The sequence below is a fragment of the Mixophyes fleayi genome, chromosome 3 (genome assembly GCF_038048845.1).
Source record: "Mixophyes fleayi isolate aMixFle1 chromosome 3, aMixFle1.hap1, whole genome shotgun sequence".
Taxonomy (NCBI): Eukaryota; Metazoa; Chordata; class Amphibia; order Anura; family Limnodynastidae; genus Mixophyes; species Mixophyes fleayi.
In genome coordinates, this window is record NC_134404.1 from 223,428,770 (window position 1) to 223,450,102 (window position 21,333).

General features: G+C 40.5%; 1 protein-coding gene across 3 annotated transcripts in view; it reads left to right on the top strand.

The window, feature by feature from the left end:
- AHI1 (Abelson helper integration site 1) overlaps positions 1 to 21,333 on the top strand; it is a 209,725-nt gene that overhangs the window by 14,304 nt on the left and 174,088 nt on the right. For all 3 annotated transcript variants that reach the window (XM_075203181.1, XM_075203183.1, XM_075203182.1), the window contains 4 exons: positions 864 to 1,062; positions 9,453 to 9,645; positions 14,613 to 14,708; positions 15,355 to 15,537. In XM_075203181.1, the coding sequence (XP_075059282.1) occupies positions 864 to 1,062; positions 9,453 to 9,645; positions 14,613 to 14,708; positions 15,355 to 15,537 (671 nt within the window). The remainder of the gene's footprint in view (positions 1 to 863; positions 1,063 to 9,452; positions 9,646 to 14,612; positions 14,709 to 15,354; positions 15,538 to 21,333) is intronic.

A 21,333-nucleotide genomic window follows, 5' to 3' on the forward strand; every position in this document is an offset into this window, starting at 1 on the left:
CCATTTGTAGCTAATTACAAACTTCCCATTATATGTGCAGTGTTTTTGGTGAGCATTTAACATATGATAATCCATGAGGTGTATTGTGTATGGATTCATTTATTTATATTCAATAAAATAAATTATGTTTTTATTAATACTAAGTGAGTTTATCCAATTTACCATTTCTGGTCTTAGCATTTCACCAATAGGTTTAAACATCTCAATTTGATTTCAATCATTATAGCGCTGCAACATTATGTTGTTTCTGCCTATCGTTATTGTGGGTAAGTAGATCATCTTTTATGGTTGTAGCAGCTGTTTTCTTTGCTCGTCATTGTTGGAACACCATCTACAGGCCTGCACCCTTTTATTTTTATACATAAACAGGACAGGAAGCAACAAAAAGTCATAATGTATATTCATTTATTTGTTGCAGTAAAAACAAATCTCTATGGTTGTCACACACTATGCAATTTAGATGTTTAGCCCAAGTGCCAACTAGATAGATCTGTGGCCACTTTGACCTCACACGTGGTTTTGATGACTGTAATGTGCTGTATATACTGAGAGCCAAAATAAGAAAATAATGGTAATGCTTTACACTAATTGTGTGTTTTGTTTTGTTTGTTTTATAAAGTATGATTTTGAAATCATATCCATAAGGCAATAGCAGTAATGGACGTGGAAAAGAGTTTTACAGAAAAATGGCAGCCCACATTAACCAACTTCTGAATCATTTTCTTAGTAAACAGGAAATGCTGGACAATATGTCAAAACACTTTTCTCCTGTTTAGTTTTCCGCTAAAACGTATTCATTTAATGTCTGTCCTATACACTGCTCAATCTTTGCCAGCAACAAAAAAACTTGTTTGTATTAATAGATGATGTAACAAAAACTGATGCAGTAGAGGATGGTGGAAATAGAAGCAGCCCTAGACATGTGTATGATGACAACCTGATGTTGGGAGTTTACATCCATCGCGCTGATAAGCTGAAGACTGACATCATGACATCACGACCCATGGTTAAGATTCACATCATGGATCAGCAAACAGGAGAGTACGTCAAGAAAGAGTGCAGGTGATGCTAATTTAATTATTATGTTTTTCATATTTCAGCAGTCAATTTTAAATACTGTATAGCATTTCATTAAATGTAATTTAGCAAAAGGCAATACATGTGGCAACTCAGACCTATCCTAATTGTGAAAATTACTTATATGTCCACCCAGTGCATTGATAGGTGCACACCAGCATTCTAGTTTTTGAAATTGCACCCCAAATAATTGTGTGGCATTGCAGGTCAAACTTGAATTGTCCCCGATACAGTGCGTGAAAGCACCACTTAAGAGCCCATCCTGTTACCACTTTTGATCCAATCCATTCAAATAAAGAGGAAGTTTCTACTCTCTTCTCATCTTCTTACTGAACCCCCTGTCCTCTTGATCCCATGCCCTCACAAATTGGTAGGTCCCTGTCTCATGTACTCATTCCAATTCTAACTAAAATCTGTGATCTATCTCTCTCTACTGGTATCTTTCCATCACTATTCAAGTACGCAGTGATTACTCCTATTCTAAAAAATAAATAAAAAAAAAGACTGCGCTGACAAAGGTTGTCAGTGATCTGATCACAGATAAAACTAAAAGTGATTACTCTCTTCTAATTCTCCTGGATCTCTCTAATGAATTCAACACTGTTGACCACTCTCTTCTCATACAGACGCTAGAATCCCTAGGTCTTCAAGACACTGTCCTATCCTGGTTCTCATCCTACCTATCTAATTGCTCTTTCAGTGTTAATGTTTCTGGAACAACCTCCAGTCCGCTTCCTTTTTCAGTTGGAGTACCACAAGGCTCAGTCTTATGTCCTCTGCTATTCTCTATCTACGCCACTTCTCGTGGAGAACTAATAAGTTCCTTTGGATTTCAGTATCATCTCTATGCAATTATACACAAATGTATCTATCCTCTCCTGATCTCTCACCACCTGTGTTGTCTTGAGTTACTGAATGTCTATCTGCCATTTCATCTTGGATGTCCTCTCGCCAACTCAAATTCAATCTTTCAGAAACCAGATTAATAATATTCACACCCGACAATAGAAGCTTACTGCCTGACATTTCTATATCTGTTGACAACATGACCATAAATCCCACCCCACAAGATCGCTGCCTCGGTGTAATTCTGGATTCGCAACTATTCTTTGTTCCCCACATTAACTCTATATTTACATCATGGTGCATACATCTAACAAAAAAATTCCAGATTATGTACATTTCTCTTTCATCCAGTCTGGGGGACACTGCTTACCATGGGTTGTGGAGGGGAGCACGGGAGTTGGCACCTAGCTAGTTAAGTTTAGCACTGCTGACAGACCCCTCCCCTCTACAATCCCCCTGCCCCTTCCTATTCAGTTTTTTTTATGTGCCCATGGAGTTGGGCTGTGTTTTAGTACTGCTAGTGTTTTTTTAATTTTATTTTCACTAATTTTATTTTATTAGATTCCTTTTATAATAGGAAGCTCTTCTTTTGGTGGCAGACCTGGGAGTGTGTTCTACTATACACACTCCCAGAACAGCAGTGCGCAGGCACAGCTCTGTAAGATGAGAGCCAGAGGCTCTCACTTGCAGAGTAAATAGGGTGCCTGAAAACAGAGTGACAGGCGGTCTCTCCGGACCGCTGTCACTCTTGGAACCTCCCCGATAACCGGCGCTGCCACTGCGGGCATGGAGTGCCGGTTATCGGAAGAATCTAAATGGCGGCGGCCATCTTGGATTCCGCAGAGGAGAGGAAAAGAGACAGTAGAAGGGGGCCATACCAAGTTCCCCCCTCATACATAGGAGGCGGCTTCAGGGTGCAAATCTGCTGCGGAGACCTCAATTGAGGTCTCCACTACTCTGCCGTACACCACCCATTTTTTCCAAAGGTGGCTTCTAAAAAAAATTCAGAGAGACAGCATTATCAGAGGAGGGGGCGGGGAGCTAGAACATAGAGCTCCCCTACTCTCCAAGAAATATTGGATTAGCCCAGCCTTCTGGCGCCAAAGAGAAGCCCGGGAAAGGACACAGTTCAGAGGGAGCAAGCACCAGGACACTGCTGTTGGACTTCTCCCCTGTTTGCCCTGTGGGCTAAGTATCTGATTTATTTACTCTCATATTATTGTAATTGCTGATTGCAAAGTGGGCTAGTAGGGGTTATATAGTAGGGGTTCTCCTACTTGCCAATATATTATTTTCTGGTTTAACAAATTACAAGTACAACTTTTATGTTAGATTAGTTGATTACTTGGTTTTTTTTTTCACTGTTCTCTCAGCTGCTCTCTGTCTCTCTCAGCTAAAATAACTATTTAAGGCAGTGTGTTTGGTGTGCCTTCCTTTATATAAAATGACAGATAAAGGAAAGGGCCCTATGGCAAAGTATTTTACATGTTCAAGATGTAATGTAAAATTACCATGTGGGCAGAAAGACCCGTTGGCGCTCTGCTCTGTCTGCGAAGCAGGGGTTCCCCCTGCGCAAACCCAGCATATTCAAGCCCCACTGACAGAGGAACCGGCCTGGGTGGCCTCCCTGAAACAGTCGGTTTCCTCTTTAGCACAGATGATATCACAATCTACTCAGTTGCTATCTAGTGTGGCAGCCTCGGCGGCTAATAATGCTAGTTCATTGGACCTCCCTGCTACCACAGGTTCTATTGGAACGTCTATACCAGTACCTTCCTCATTGCTTACGGACCAGGCCCCTGTTCCCACAGAACCGGCATGGTCCGCAGCATTTATAAAGGGTTCGGACAAATTAAACCAGTTACTTTAATCCCCAAACACCCCGCCTGCTAAAAGGAAGCGGACTAGATCTGCTAATCCCCTTATGGTCCTTTCAGACTCTGAGGGGTTTTCAGAGGAGGAGGGGGAAATAAATTCTGATCCTGACCAGGTTCAACCTTTGGAACAGGAAGAAAACACTAAAAACCAATTTATAAATGATTTGCTTTTAGCGGTGAGACAGGCGTTGGACCTCCCAGAACCGGAGGATCCTACTCCTAGAGACAGAAGTCTGTTTAAGAAGGTCAAGAGGAAGGCTATCTGTTTTCCCCCTTCTGTAGAACTCGGAGATATTGCAGAGGGAGCCTGGAAACAGCCTGATAAAAGGTTCTCTGTTTCCAGGAGATTCTCTTCCCTGTATCCATTGCAGGAGGAAGACGTGGCTCGCTGGGAGAGTATTCCTAAGGTAGATATTACAGTAGCCCGTTTGGCCAGACACACTTTACTACCAGTCCCAGGTTCAGCAACGCTGCAAGATGCCACTGATCGCAGAGTGGAATCACAGCTGAAATCTATATTTGTGGCAGCGGGTTCTTCCTTTAGGCCCACATTTGCTTCAGCTTGGGTTGCTAAAGCCATGAAAACATGGGCAGACCAACTGGCAGAGGCCTTACAGGACTCTGATTTACTTCCCCTGGCTTTACATTTGAAAGAGGCATCGGGGTACCTTTATGAGGCGGCCCAGAACTCAGCGTCTGTGTCCTCCTCTATTTAGGCTGCATCTATTTCAGCTAGAAGAACGTTATGGCTGAAATCCTGGGAAGGAGATTCGGAATCAAAAAAAGTCCATTGAAACCATTCAGCAGCAGGTTTGTTAGGCCCGGAATTGGATACTATGATCTCACAGGCAACAGGGGGCAAAAGCACTTCCTTGCCGGTATTCTCTAGTAGGGGCCGGAACCCTCTGGTCAGCTCCTTTTGTCAGCCCTTTCGGGGGACCTCCTTGCCTAGAGGACAGTCATTTAGAGGTAGACAACCAAATGCTTGAGGCTCCTCTGTCAGGGGAATATCCTCTTTTGCAGCTAGGTGCCAGGCCTCCAAGACCCAGGAGAAGCCTGCGTCCTGATGACCACTCTATTCTGCCGAAGGTGGCGCCAGTGGGGGGACGTCTGTCTTTGTTCCAGGAACAGTGGGCAGCGTCCTCCCAAGACCCTTGGATTCGGGGCATTATATCAAGGGGGTACATGATAGACCTGCTGGGTCTGGTACCACATCGTTTCTTCATAACCCCGCTACCCCTAGATCCAACAAGAAGACAGGCAATACAGGCCTGTGTCTCCTCTCTTCTTTCGCAAAGAGTCATCTGCAGGGTCCCAGACGACCAGAAGGGACAGGGGTTTTATTCAAATCTGTTCCAGGTCAAGAAGCCGGACGGGTCCTTTCGACCCATCTTAAACCTAAAAAACCTCAATGTGCACTTACTGGTGGACAGATTTCGGATGGAATCCCTGAGGTCGGTAATAAACGGCTTAGAGAAGGATCAGTTTATGGCTTCCATAGGCATAAAAGACGCATACCTCCACGTTCCCATTTGGAGCGACCATCGGTGTCTCCTAAGATTCACAGTGGGGTCCTCCCACTATCAGTTTCAGGCTCTTCCCTTCGGCCTCTCCACAGCACCGAGGGTTTTCACGAAGATCATGTCAGTGATGGCAGCGTGTCTTTACCTAAAGGGAGTTCAGGTCGTGCCTTATTTAGACGATCTGCTCATCAAATCCTCCTCAGAGATTTGCTTACGTCAGACGAACTTATCCCTCACCTTGGCTGTTCTCGAGGGCCATGGATGGCTGATAAACTTAAAGAAATCCCAGGTGGTTCCGTGTCAACGCATGGTTTTCCTAGGGCTCATCATGGACACCAGCCAGCAAAAGGTGTTCCTGCCTGCCGAAAAGATCGGTTCAATTCGGAGTATAACATCTCAGGTCTTGTTCTGCACAAGATCTGCGTCTTTCTTCCACTTTCATAACTTCCTCTCATTCTCGGTTACAGGACTTTTTTTGGGCTGCACAAACTTTGTGGAATTCCCTCCCTCGTACATAAAGACTTTCCTCTAGTCTTCAAACCTTCAAGCGTTCTCTGAAAACCCACCTCTTCAGACAAGCTTATAATATTCCTCTACCACCCTCTTAATCTCCCTAGGTTACCCTATTACAACCCTCTATACAGCTAACATAAGACAACATCCCTCTGATTAACATAGTTGTGTGACTGAGCATACAGCCCACTAAATTCTTTGTAACCTTTGCATTGTAGCTGGACAAATATTCAAGATGATGTAGCACTTACCCTTGTGTATCAAACCATTGTCCCATAGATTGTAAGCTTGCGAGCAGGGCCTTCTTACCTCTACGTATGTACGTATGTATTACCCAGTGTTGTTTTATTACTGTTTGTTCCCAATTATAAAGCGCTACAGAATCTTCTGGCGCTATGTAAATAAATGATGAGGATTCATATATTATTACCCTTCACCATTATTTTTGTTTCTTTTTTATATATCTTAAAATACTTCTCAATTTACCCTCATTTATGTCTTAAATTAATCAAGAGAGTGAGGGGTGTCAGCACTGTCTTTATTACAAGTGGCACTTTTTGTGTGTTTGAAGTTTTGTTTGGGTGAAATTCATCTGGTAATGTTCTGAAAGTACAGCAACTTCTTGAAAGCACCCTCACCAACCCCCTAATCGATTATCATAGATAAATTTGTGCCAACGCTTTGCGGCGGGGTGTTTAAGCAATGGGGGGGCGTAGCTAATCCCTCATTGGGGCGTGTCTAACAGATGAAAAGAGCCAAAAAAAAACAAAGGGGTTCCTAAACTATTGCACTAGAGGGATATAATCCAGGTTGTTCACTTTCCAATTTTCTTTTCTCTTTCAAAATCAATATTAGTTTTGTTCTTCTGTAATTCTTATGGAAAGGTGCAAATGGAAATTGTTAAATATGTCATGAAAGTTAGAAAGAACAGCGTTCCTTCAGATGGTGACTGATAGCCTGTAATTGCTACTTAATTACTTTTTTATTCATCAATTAGAATCCATAAAAATAAGTAGATAGCAAATATTAAAACCTATATTGTGCTCTGTGTAGTGTGCTTATACAAAATAGTGAGTTAAAGCTCACATGCCACAGTTTGTATGATCATAAGGGTCCTTATTGATATATTTTTGAGGTATCTTAGATATAGCTGCCTTTTGATTTCATATTATTTTAGAATTACCCCTTATTATTGGGGTAATTAATAATAAGGGGTAATTCTAAAATGATAAGAAATTAAAAGGCAACTTTTATCTAAGATACCACCCAGCTCCTACCATTACAATATTTGTGGCCAATAAATGCTTCCCTGTAAAAACAGGTTACGTTATGCAAATTTACGTGTAGATTATGCTGTTTTACACTTGAATAAATAACCCTTATTACTTTTAAATGTATTGCCTCTGATGCTATTTTTTTATCATTAATATTTTTATCGAAACTTTTCAAAAATATTTGTGGTACAGAAAAAAGAAAAGAGGGGAACTCACACAAGGAGGAACACAAGGGGGACCCCCACACAGGAGGGGAGGAGTCACTTAGTTGAAACAAGGCTCATAAAATCAGCAATATACATACAAAAGAGTGCATGTATACATCAAAACACATTAACCTTCTTTTTGAGAGTCTGAAAATACTCTCAGCATGCCAGTGGTGCCAGAGGGTGTAGTCTGTTCGTTGGGCTTGGGGAATTCTATGAGGGCCACTGGAGAGTGGAATGGTGGGGAGTCCGGGGTGTCTCGGGGTACCCCAGGTTATGTCTGTGACATATTCATGCCACCTAAACCATCTCTTAATGGGAAATGATGCAGATGTGGAATAGGGCATGTCTATTGTTTCCATCTCAAAGCTGTACTGAATCTTGGAAATTATTCGGATAATAGTAGGGGAGGCGGGGGACTTCCAGTTTTGGGCTATTGTCGCTCTAGCAGCTATAAATATGTGCCCCAAAAGATATCGGTCTTGTTTAGGAATGGAAGTTGGGTACACAAGAGCTAAGGCGGGGTCTGGAGCAACGGTGGTTTTTAAAACAGTGGAGATCAGGGCAAATACCTCGCCCCAGAGTGGCTGAAGCACTGGGGATGTCCAGAAGATGTGAAAGACATCAGCTACCTGAACACAGTGGCGCCAGCAGAATTTGGATTGGTTTGGCCAGATCTTGTGTAGCCGGTCTGGGGTAAGGTATAGCCGATTGAGGAGTTTGACCTGCATCTCTGTGTGATTGATGTGTTTTGACATGCAATGGGAAGTTATATAGATTTTTTCCCATTGTTGCGGGGTGAAGCATAAGCTCACATTTGCTTTCCACCGAAGTTGTACTGGGGCTTTAGTGGAAGGGATCAAGGAGAGGAGATATTAATGCCAAAACCTTATTCCGCCTACATTGGCACCCTTTGTCAGTCTAAAACAGGTGATGGGAGCGAGGAGAGAGTGTAAGGGGTCTTAGAGACAGTCATCACCCAGTGCCTAACTTGCAAGTACTTATATGTCTCAGATTAGGGTAAGCTATAACTATCTTGGAGCAGAGAGAAGGGAGGAAAGAGGCTGTGGGTCAAACAAATCTGATAGGAAGGCAATGCCCCTGTCTTTCCAGGCGGTGAAATTTAAATCTGGAATGAGTTTGCATACTGCTTGAAGGGAGAGATTGTGGAATGGAAGTGCAAAATCTATATGTAACCCAATAAACTTGTCCCATATCTGCATGGCGTCTGAGTTGGATAGTAGTCTATAGACAGCTAAGGGGCGGGCGGGCCTGGGAGTCCAGAGAATGTCCGATAGAGGATAGCTAGGGCACAGGGCCCTTTCAATGTCTACCCATGGCTTAGAGGCTTGGGGAAGTGCCCAATTGCGCAGGTGGCTCTTGGTAGTGAGTTAAGTTGGGAAGCATCAGACCTCCACGCTGCTTAGATAGAGCCATACGTTTGTGGGTGAGAAGGGGGCGTTTCTGTCTCCACATGTATGTCATCATTAGTGTATGGAAGCGAGCCATCAATCATTTAGGTACAATATATGGTATAGTGCGAAAAATATACATAAGTTTGGGTAACAACATCATTTTAAAGGCTGCTTTGCGGCCCAGCCAGGAGACCTCGAAGTTAATCCAATTCTTGGCCAAGGGGGAAAGATGGAGAAAAATTGGGGAGAAATTAATTTCAAATATAGTAGCTAGGCTCTGTGGCTATTTTTAACAATAACAATAAGTACTAAATTGTAAAAAGTTAAAAACACATTGCTAGTTTAGCAGTTAATTTCAGTATAAATATTAGGCTCAGTGAGGTTCTTAATAAGTAGATAGTGATTTGGAAAATGAGACCACGGGTTAAATGTATCAAGCTGCGAGTTTCCAGCAGGTTTGAGAAGTGGAGATGTTGCCTACAGCAAGCAATCAGATTCCAGATATGATTTTGCAGAATGTACCTAATAAATGATAACTAGAATCACTTGTCAAACCCACAGAATTTCGGAGCTTGATACATTTACCTCCAAATCTTTTTACAGTGGTCCCCATTTCTTTTTGTAAACTCTTGTATTTAGAAACCCTAAGTGTTTAGGCAGCAGAAATGTTTGAGTTGAACTGTTGTTGTGCTCTTACTGAAATTATATGCTTTATTTGTAGTACTGATGCTGCTTCGTCATTTCATGAGCAAGAAAGAAATGAGCATGTTCTCCCTAAGTTTACACAACCATATGACTTCAAGCAGCTTAAATCTTCGGTTCCTGAGTGGGAAGAGCAAATCATAATTAATGAGCGGTTCACATACTTTTTGAACATAAATGAAGACAGCCCTAATGTTATCCTATTCTTTGAGGTATTTTTGTTTTTGTGGATTTGTTGCTGTTCAATACATTAGTTATCTAGTTAATTCTGAGGCGTGACTTACTAAACACTAAAGGGAGTAGATTTACTAAACTGTGGGTTTGAAAAAGTGGAGATGTTGCCTATAACAACCAATCAGATTCTAGTTATCATTTATTTAGTACATTCTACAAAATGATAGCTAGAATATGATTGGTTGCTATAGGCAACATCTCCACTTTTTCAAACTCGTAGTTTAGGAAATATATACCCAGATGTCTTTTTAATACTATGCAAGTTACATTGTTCCTGTTTATTAAAACAGATTTCTGAAAAAATCTTGGTTTTACAAGTGAGGACATGGCTGATCAGTGAATGCAGAATAACACTATTGTTAAAGGCACTTTGACCCTTCTTTTCTCATTGTATGAGTCAAATGAACATAATAGATAAATATAAGGCTAACAATGGAGTAGGACATTATCTACCTTCAATAATGTTGCTGCTAGGCTTCAGCATGCCACTCACTAGATGCCCATTGTCTTTCTCTTTTTCACAATACTCCTGAAATCCCTGCTTGCCAGTATTCAATTGAAGATTTAATGATCTTCTCAAAATACAATATCCTATTCTAGACCCCCCTATGTGTGTATGTCAACATTAGTGGCATGACCTAGCATTATTGTGTTACGGTTAGCAAGTAGTGCAGAAAAATTACATACCGTAGGTAAACAAATCTGGCTGCACAGGGCAAAACATAAATTTATGTTTATCATACGCATAACCTTGTACTTGCCACAAGTTAACAAATACAGTTTGACTTTGGAGACTATAAAAGGGAAGTTGTACTGTTTTTTTATAATGAAAAATATAGTGTACTGCATTTCATTATTATTAGGGATGTGCACCGGCCACTTTTGGTGTCTCGTGTTTTGTGTTTTGGGTTCGGATTTGTTTCGCAAAACACCTGACGAAAGGTTTTGGTTCGGATTTAAGCTTTTGGATTCGGATTTATTTTGAAAAAAACATAAAAAGTGTTAAAATCAAGTTTTTTTTGTATATTTTTACTCCTACGCTATTATTAACCTCAATAACATTCAATAACAATCATTTCCACTAATTCCCAGTCTATTCTGAACACCTCACACCTCACAATATTGTTTTTAGTCCAAAACGTTTCACCGAGGTAGCTTTCTGGACTGCATAGTGCAGTGGTCCCGGTACACAATTTGGTACCGGGGCCACAATACCCCCGCCTTCAAATGGTCTGAATTCCACTGCACAGCTGCCTGCTCCTACATCCTCTGCAGCATATACAGGGTGTAGTTCAAGCGTGTCAATACCTCTTGTTTTTGACGATGACAGGTCATTTTCATTAATTTATGATTTGGCAGCAACAGTCAACGTTGTTTAATATCTGATACGCCTCTATCTGGACTGCATAGTGGAGTGGCCCCGATACCCAATTTGGTACCGGGGCCACAATACCTCCTCCAACTTTCAAGTGTAGTGTTTATAATTTCTAAAACTACAGTAGTTATAGCACGTCAATACCTCTTGTTTTAGATGACCATGGTACAGAGCATTCATCATTGAGATCCCATCAAGTATGTGAAAGATAGACAGGGTCGAAGTGTTATTTGTTGACTTTGTTAACAAAAAAACTGTCCCTGTTGCAAATATTCGTGCAATGAAGAGTGACTTTTTCATTTAAAGGCTCAAGCTTTCAAGTGTAGTGTTTATAACTTATAAACACTACAGTAGTTCAAGCACATCAATACCTCTTGTTTTTGATTATGACAGGGCATTTTTCTTTTGGTTTAATTTGTTGAATTTGTTTTAATTTTGTTTTACTTTGTGCTCATGGCAAACGACTGTTGAATAGTCACATAATGGCAAAAAAAGAGTTGCAAGATGGAATTGTCCTTGGGCCCTCCCACCCGCCCTTATGTTGTTGAAATAGGACATGCACACTTTAACAAACCAATCATTTCAGCGGCAGGGCCTACCAAACAACTGTGGCTGAAATGATTGGTTTGTTTGGGCCCCCACACCAAAAAAGCTATTCATCTCTCCCTGTACAAACTAAACAGGCTCTACTGAGGCAAGATGTCGTCCTCATCCTCAACCTCTGATTCCTCTCCCCCTACAGTGTGTACTTCCTCCTCCTCACACGTTATCAATTCGTCCCCGCTGGACTCCACAACCACAGGTCCCTCTGTACTATCTGGAGGGCAGTGCTGTACTTGATTGAGGAATTGATAATTTGTTTTTATGAACATAATTTTTTTCAACGTTCTGAGGAAGCAACCTCCTTCGCCGCTCACTGACCAGGTTCCCCGCTGCACTATAAACTCTTTCCGAGTACACACTGGAGGGGGGACAACTCAGGTAAAATAAAGCCAGTTTGTACAGGGGTTTCCAAACTGCCTTTTTTTCCTGCCAGTAACATAGCAGTACCACTGGACTTATACTGCTGAATTAGTGAACTTTGTAATATTGCAGTACCACTGGACTTATACTGCTGAATCAGTGAACTTTGTAATATAGCAGTACCACTGGACTTATACTGCTGAATCAGTGAACTTTGTAATATTGCAGTACCACTGGACTTATACTGCTGAATCAGTGAACTTTGTAATATAGCAGTACCACTGGACTTATACTGCTGAATCAGTGAACTTTGTAATATTGCAGTACCACTGGACTTATACTGCTGAATCAGTGAACTTTGTAATATAGCAGTACCAATTGACTTATACTGCAGAATCAGTGAACTTTGTAATATTGCAGTACCACTGGACTTATACTGCAGAATGAGTGAACTTTGTAATATTGCAGTACCACTGGACTTATACTGCAGAATCAGTGAACTTTGTAATATAGCAGTACCAATGGACTTATACTGCAGAATCAGTGAACTTTGTAATATTGCAGTACCAATGGACTTATACTGCAGAATGAGTGAACTTTGTAATATTGCAGTACCAATGGACTTATACTGCAGAATGAGTGAACTTTGTAATATTGCAGTACCACTGGACTTATACTGCTGAATCAGTGAACTTTGTAATATTGAAGTACCACTGGACTTATACTGCTGAATCAGTGAACTTTGTAATATTGCAGTACCACTGGACTTATACTGCAGAATCAGTGAACTTTGTAATATTGCAGTACCACTGGACTAATACTGCTGAATCAGTGAACTTTGTAATATTGCAGTACCACTGGACTTATACTGCAGAATGAGTGAACTTTGTAATATAGCAGTACCAATGGATTTATACTGCAGGGTTGTTTTGGGATATTTTTTATTTTTTTTTATAATTACTTTTGTAATTTTTTTTATAACTTTTTTTGAAATTGTTTATAATTTGGGAATAATGGGAAAATAGCAATGCCCTTAGAAGGACAGAGCACAGGACACAGCACCACTGGACTGAACAGGACACAGCACAGGACCCAGCAGCACCACTGAACTCAGAAGGACAGAGCACAGGACACAGCACCACTGGACTGAGCAGAACATAGAGCACAGCACTGAACAGCACGAGATATAGTAGGTACAGAGGACCACCTAACACACCCTCCCTCTACCCTGATCAATGCCCGAGTGAAGATGGCGGCGACTAGCGGGGAATTTATAGGATCCGAGTATCGCGAGATCCGACAGCGGGATTATGACTCAGAGCCTCTGTTTCAGTTTTGCAATTGGAGGGAATACCCGGATCTGTCTCGGATCCGGCTTGGATCGGCAACGTTCGGGTGGGCTCGGATTTCAGAAATCCGAGTGCGCTCATCTCTAATTATTATACTGTAGGTGTAAATGTATGATGGCTTGTTTCACAGAGTGTAACATTTTATTGTCTTATTGCTGGTATTACTGGTGATAGAGAAGTTTGGTCTCTTGGCAAAAAGCTCTCTACGGACAGCAGTAGCAATAATCAAATATACAGATTATAAGAAGACACCCAACCAAATAAAATAAATCACATTTTGTCTGATGTATACTCCTATTGTGAGATACATTTCAGGTACCCTGAACTCTACTGTTAAAGGTTCTGGCCATCAGATTGCTAAATACATCACTCAAAGTGAACGCTACGTACAGCTCTGGAAATAATCCTGGGCTACTCTATTGATCACAGGAAAGTCTGTGACATTACTTTTTGTTCCATCAGGAGTAACAAAAATCATGGCATCTCCTAGAATTAGAGTGCTGGCCACCGGCTGCCAGTCTGTCTCCCATCTGTTACACTAATTTATTAATGTTAGCATTGGAACAAGAGATGCCATTGCAGATGTAAACCTGCAGTAAGACAGGTTTTATTATTATTTATCAGTGACAAGAGCGAGGAATATTCAAGTAATAATGATTATGAAATATAAATTTATTTTCTGTACAAAGTTTGAAAAGATCTCTTAAACCATAGAAAGAAAATGTTAATGAATATTAACGTGAACTGTTATCAGTATCTGATTTATTGCCTATCTGGAGTTCATTAGTAATAAAGTGAATTGTCTCTAGCGGGGAAGTGTGTGTGTAAAATAAGGGATTAGTTGTTTAAAATTTTTCATATTGTAGCCCACCCCACATTTACATCTTCATTGATTTCCTTGAGTCCAGGGAAGCCCTTTTTGGTTTAGGTAAGAGTAGAATAAGAAATCTAAAGTAATAGACTAACCAAAATGTATTGGAATCCTATTCATTTTGGTCTGGTTTGTCTCCTATATAACTACCTCTGTGTATTTTCACAGATCCATTTCTTAAGTGATTGGACTAAAGTACTGAACAACAACTTAAACCTAACAACCTGTTGGCTAGTCTTGTATAAAACCAGACTAGCCTAAATATTAAAGAAGAGATGGAAGAATAAATCTAAAATGTTTTTGTTGTTTTTTTTTCATTTGTTTGTAAGGAATTACATTTCATATGTTCAGTTCCATTATATTTACATATTTAAATTCTGTTTTCAGATTCTTGATTTGCTACACGAGGACAGTACAATCACAAACACAGATATTCAGATTAAAGAGAAAGGATTCCAGAAAATTGCTTGGGCATTTTTAAAGGTATTTTAAATCTGCATTTCCTGTTACATATTAATTTGAATCTAAATCATACTTGCGTACTCTCCCAGAATGTCTGGAAGACTCCCGAATTTCAAGGATGCCTTCAAATTCCCGGAAGTAGCCCTGAAATTCAGTTTGCTCTGTGATGCAATTTTCAGTATCTCGTAGTGGGAAGGGCCATGACCACGCGTTTTGTGTAATCTCTTGCCCCTCACTAGTCTCTTGGACCTCCACTCTGGTAAATCCAATGTTTTTTCAATGTGCCTGAGATGTCTTGTAGTGTGCACATACTTTTTGGTATAGTTGATAATGATATAATCTTTGTATGTTGGCGATACCTTCCAATGTTCCAGCTTGAAAACTTGAGACACTCTAGGCCACACCACAGATCATTTTCACCAATCCATGCAGACCATGCCTGATTCGACTGTGCCACAAAGCTTCTTCAATAAAAAATCTGATTTGTCCCATACAAATAAAAATGGAACAGTAAGGGTATAATCCTGGTGTGTGGTATTATCCGATAACATTGTAAATTTCACTTCTTTGAGAAAGGTATATAAATTAAGTCACGAGAAATGGTGACATATATCTTAAAAAAACACAACACATAGAAAATGAATATATATATTTTTTTCATTTTCAGCTTGTAGGTGCCAATGAAGTGCTCAACGTCGATAAAAAGTTACGCTTACAGCTTTATTACCCTCCAACTCGAGCTCGTGTAGCTTCCAGCACAAGTGTCTATGAATGGTGGCTAAAATATCCCAGAAATCATTACCCATCTACTTTGTATGTAACCATAAAAGGCCTAAAGCTGCCTGATAATGTAAGTCTTCTTTTCTGTTACAACTACTGAAATGCAAAATTTTCAAATAATAGGTATCGTGATTTAAAATATTAGATCTTTGTATTACCTACAAATTAAATGCTTTTACTATTGCTTCAAAGTCTCACATGAATGCTCTTAGCATTGAGGAGAGCGTTTGAAGCACAAGATGGGTTGCAAGAAAATGACTTATTCATATGCCACTAAGCTATTTTCCTCCACTAGCAAATCCAAAACACGAGTTATCTGGTTCATCGTGCCTGCTAAGACTGAGATCATTGGTGCATGAATCCATGAATCTTGTTTTATGTTACTTATTCAATGTATTCAAAATTGTGACTTGCCCATATTCAAATAGTAAGTTTACTCAAACTGAGTATCTTGCGCTTCTTGACATGTTAAATTTGTGGGAAGATATTGCTTTGGGTGAAAGTATCATCTAGTCAACCCATTGTTCCCATTACCTCCCACTGTATTTATTTCCTTCTTCAGCTTTCTTTTTCACTCTATCCAATAATGATTTTTAATACCATGCTCACTACTTATTTTGAATATTTTTTTTTCATGGCCACTGATAATAATTTGTGCATTGTTTACCACTCACTCTGCTCTATATCAAAGCCATGACAACTCGGTGGCTTTAAGGGCACATTCATAGGTATGTGGTGGGAAAATGGGTAAAACACACGAAGAGGAAATAGCAAGGAGAAAAACTGTTTTCCAAGTAAGAAATTTCAGCTCCACCGAATCAAAAGGATGAATATGTAAAACCAGATTAAGGTCTCGTGGTTCAGTAGGAGGATCAGAAGGTAGCTGGCCACTTAAATCTCTACAGAAACGTCTGCACTTCTGGAATAATGGCAAGCTTCCTCTGAAACAATATAGACAAAGCAGACACCTGAACTTTCAAAACACTTAATCTTAGCCCACTGTCTAGACCATCCTGAAGAAAAGAGTATGGTACCATCTACATTCACACCATAGCACATAGGTCTTCCAAACTCTGCGATAATTTAAAGCAGAAGGTTTCCTAGCAGTTTATAAGCTTGTAGCAAAATATTAAAAACATAAAGAGTGAAAATAAAGAAAAGTGTGAATAAAATGGTAGCTACACTACCAACCCTCACCAGATCCTAAACCTTATATAATATTTATTGTTTATTATGAAAATATGTTTCAATAAAGATCAGCAAACCACCTAATATCTTGTCTCATTGATCTTATGAGTACTACTCACTGAGAGTTTGTTTAAATTATTGTGTGAGATCAAACCTCTATTCATGTTTATTACAGACATTCACTATATGATCACTGTATATTTATAATAGAGGGATATTCTTAATATCACCTTGTATATTCTGCCACTCAATAATTAGGGCCATACAAGTTCTTAATATCACATTATATATTCAGCCATTCAGTAATTAAGGCCATATAGATATTTATTAAAAGAAAAATGAATGATACCACTGCATACTACAATACGTTCATTCAAAAGGAGCAGACTAAATTAATTCATTTATCATATAGATATTAGCTGTAAGCCAATCGTCACTGTATATCCACCACTAGAATCATAGTTTTATTAGCTGTTGATAAGCTTGTGCTAGTATAATGGTAATTCACAGCTGTCCTTAATATATTGCTAACACGCCTTATGGCATTATATAAGCCACAATAATATCACACTAATTGCCTGTTCACAATTACAGCAATTATTAGTAGAGCCTGAATAGCTGCGATGTTGTGATGTCCGTAATATGAACACTAAGGTATAATGATACATTTCCTTAGAGTTAGTTTATTTAGTCTGTTTGCATATCTAACTGGCTAGCTATGCTGGAGATGTCTAATTAGTCTGCCTAGGTGGTTGGAGATCAGAGTATCATATAGCGAGGCGAACACCCGACACCCGTTTAGTTTCTCGCTTTGTCAAGCCATCTTTAGGATGTACCATGCTATTTTTGTCCAAATTGGTGGTACAAGGATCACTGGAGCTCCTTCCCTCCTGGTATTATTGAGAACATGAGGGACAATGGCAATTGGAGGAAAAATATATTTATTAGGCGGAAATCCCCCCAAAACTGTAAGAGCATCCACTAGAACCACCTGAGGATCCTTGGTTCTGGAGCAAAACCATTCCACTTGGTGATTCAGTTATGAGGCCAGCATATTGACCTCTGGCAGACTCCACTGTTTTGTGTTATGATCGAACACTTCAAAGTGAAGAAACCATTCACCTGGGAAGACAGCATTTCATCTGAGAAAGTCCATCTCCCAATTTTACACCCCTGGGATGTGAACTGCTGAGATCACTGAAACACAACATTCTGCTCAAGCAACAATCCTGGCTGATTCCCTCATTGTTGGAAAGCTTCTAGTGCTCCCCTAATGACTTATATAGCCGTGGCATTTGATGATTGGATGCAAACCAGTCTGCCTAACAGGAGAGGCTGAGCTTGAAATAAAGTCTTCTTATTGCCCTGAGCTCTAAAATATTAGAGATTTTCTGGACCAGGGATCCTGAAGCTGCAGATGTAGTGTCACCATCCCCAACACCCCGCCTTCTGGCCAACCTTGATGGCAGACATCTGTTGTTTTAATGGACCAGTCCCAGAAAGCTGGGCTCTGATCATATGGTCCCTCCTAAGCCTCCACAAAAGGGACTGTCATGATTAAGGATCTGGACCACTTCCTTAGCAGATTGTTCTGAAAAAAACCTGGAAGAGAAACAAGCATACTGCGCTATCTTGAACATTGACACCATTTTCCCCAGCAATCTCATGCACAGAAGAACAGATGTCCTCCTGTAGCTCAGGACCTTTCTTACTAGCTTCAGGATGAAAAAGCTCTCTGATGTCAAAACGAAGAACCATGTACATCGTCCTGTGCCTGGTTCAAATTTCCTTTTTTTTTTTATAATTTATGATCCACCTGTGAGCTTCTAAAAAGCTGTGATCTGAAAATGGCTTAGAGGAAAAGGAATTGATAGTCTAAATAAGGAATCGCTGTGACTCTTTTTTAGTCGAGAAGAACAGCCATGACCGCTATGATCTTGGTGAATACCCTGGGGGCTGTGGATAGGGAAGGTCACTGAACTGAAAGTGAAGGTCCCCTATTGTGAAACTTAGATGACATTCCCAGATTGAGATATGGAGGTACGCATCCTTTGTATTCAATGAGGCTAGGAATTCGCCCTGCTCAATGGAGTTAATCACTGCCTGTGACACTTTTTTGAACTTTGTCTACCCAAAGCCTTGAAAGTATGGACTTCAGGTTCAAGATAGTTCATTCTAACCTTTCTGGATTCTGAACAGAAAACAGATTGGCGTACCAATCCAGTTTTTTCTGAGTTTCTGAAACTGGAATTACTACTACTGAAGACAGAAGAGATATATATGGCCCTCTGAAGTGCCAGTCTCCTGAACTTGTGTCCTAGAAGGCTTGTAGAAATGGACTGACTGTGTGTGGGGCTGCGGAGGTATATAATGTAGCCTCTCTCTGCAATACCTCATACCATGAATCGGAGTCCTTCCATATGTTTGGGAACCGCAGAAGATGACCTCCTACTTCTGGCAAAACTGGGTGGGAAAGGACCTCATCATGCCAAGGATTTTTACGAAGGCTTAGGAGCTGGACTCTTGGCTTGCTTGCTCTGTTGTCAATTCCCTTGTAAAGTAATGGACTGACCCGAGAGATGAAAGATTTATGTTTTGAAGTGTCGCTTATGCGACAATGAAAACTCTGCTACTTAGGTACCTTTAGATCTGGAAGTATTCTTTGGAAGAGAGAAAAAAAGCATTCTTCATCTTCTGTTGGCCTGATTAATAGTTTTGGCAAGATTCGGGCCAAAGAGAGTCTGACCATTAAAAGGTAAAGACTCTATAGTCATCTTGGACTCTATATCGGCATCCCGTGATGTGAGCCAACAAACCTTTCTAGCAGAAATCATAGGATCCAGTAGGGCCATGTCTAAAGCAGCCTCACTATGATACTCTGATGCTGCTTTAGTGTGATCCATCAAGGGCAGACATGCCTGATTAAAGACCCTCGATTGCCTGTTCTAGCCACTTATCAATGGTCTTACTGACCCATGCTGAGGCTAAGATGGTCTTCAGACCCGCCCCTGCCACCTCATAAATAGATTTTAAAATTTCCTCACACTTACAGTCTGTACTGTCTTTAAGAGAGGCAGCCCCTGGAACTAGAATAGTGGTATGTCTGGATAACCAAGCAATGAGCTTGTTAACCTGTATTCTTACAGTAAGAAGGTACCTTCTTACTGTATCCTTAATTGGTAAGGTATAGTTTAGTGGGAACTTCCTTGCAACCTGGAATTTCTTGTCCAGTTTAGCCCGGGGTTCCTCTAACATCTCAGATAAATAAGGTGAGGAAGGAAAGAACACGCCTTCTTTCTTTGAAAGTTAAGAGTCTGGTGAACCACTATGACCAAATCTTCCACCTCCTGTCTACTAAACAGTCCTTTTTGTAAACAGAAAAGTTTCGCAAAATCTGATTCCCCCAGCAACTCTCCTTCCTCCTGCAAAGAGAGTTCAGTCACAGAGTTCCCTCTGTGAATCTGAGAATGGATGTGTTGTCTACGTGGTCTTTGAAGAGCGGCATCCAGAACATCCTCTAAAGAAGAAAAGACCTTAACTAGGAAGAGACCTTAGGTAAAACTGAGCTTTCTAAGGCCTTTACCCAGGAGGGTCTATAGATGCCCCTAACATGGGAATTTGAGATGTTTTCCTCCGATTAGACAAATCTGTATCAGAAGTTCTGATAATCGCAAGCTGCGCATCGTGCATCTGGTTCCTTTTGTCGGCAATTTAGCCTGGCACCTAGAACAGGTAAAAATAAACAGACTTAACTCAGCCTTACCCTTGAAATCAGTCCCTTTTTCTGACATGTCAACTGTGGAATAAAGCTGCAAACACAAAATTACCACAAGTGAGGGAGTTCATACATACACACTTTTATACATACACAGGCTAGCAAGTAAACACAGCCCCTGCCCAGCCGAGTAACACAGGGGAGAATGAGGAGAGATGCCTTTTTTCCTACTAGCCCACCAAACTGAAAGGCAAAGTATGTAAGAGTCTGGCGGAATTTTCATATGAAGACAAAAAGCCATCCAAGGAGAAGTTGGGAAAGGTGGGCCGCCTCTAACAGACCCTTCCTTCAGGTCCAGTTAAGCTACGGCTGCTGTTCCAGGAACGGTTCCCCATCGGCATGCTGCCCCTAGCTGGAAATGTCTTTTCAAAAGGGTTGCAGCCTGCCCCTACTTTCTGACCCCAGCACCAAAGTGGCTTACTCACCACCAGTTTGGGATAACCACTAACACCAAAAAAACCTCTCTTGGCTGTCCCAAGATAAATGCCCAACTCCAGCTCACTGTCTGCTCTCTTTCTTTTTCTCTTTCTTTTTCTCTTTCTTTATAGTATATAAGTGTTTTCCTATGCAATTCCCTTAGGTCCTCAAAGGCTTTTTCTACCTCCGCCATTTCATATTGTTTTGAAATTTTACTTTCCTTGCTCTTTATAGGTGTTTAACTCTAAACAATTTCTCCTTACTCTCATGGATTTTTTTCCCAGGGGTATTCCTTAGCCACTTCTTATAATGATTGCTTGTAGCGAGAATATAATTATTGCAGTTGATCGGCTTATGATAAGTTTCTGTACATAACACAAAAATTACTTGTTTATTACTGATCCCTGCTGTAAACTTCAAATTTGTTTATTTGGAATTTATATTCTATAAAACTGTTCAAACCTCTCTTGTTCCTCCCCAGTTCAA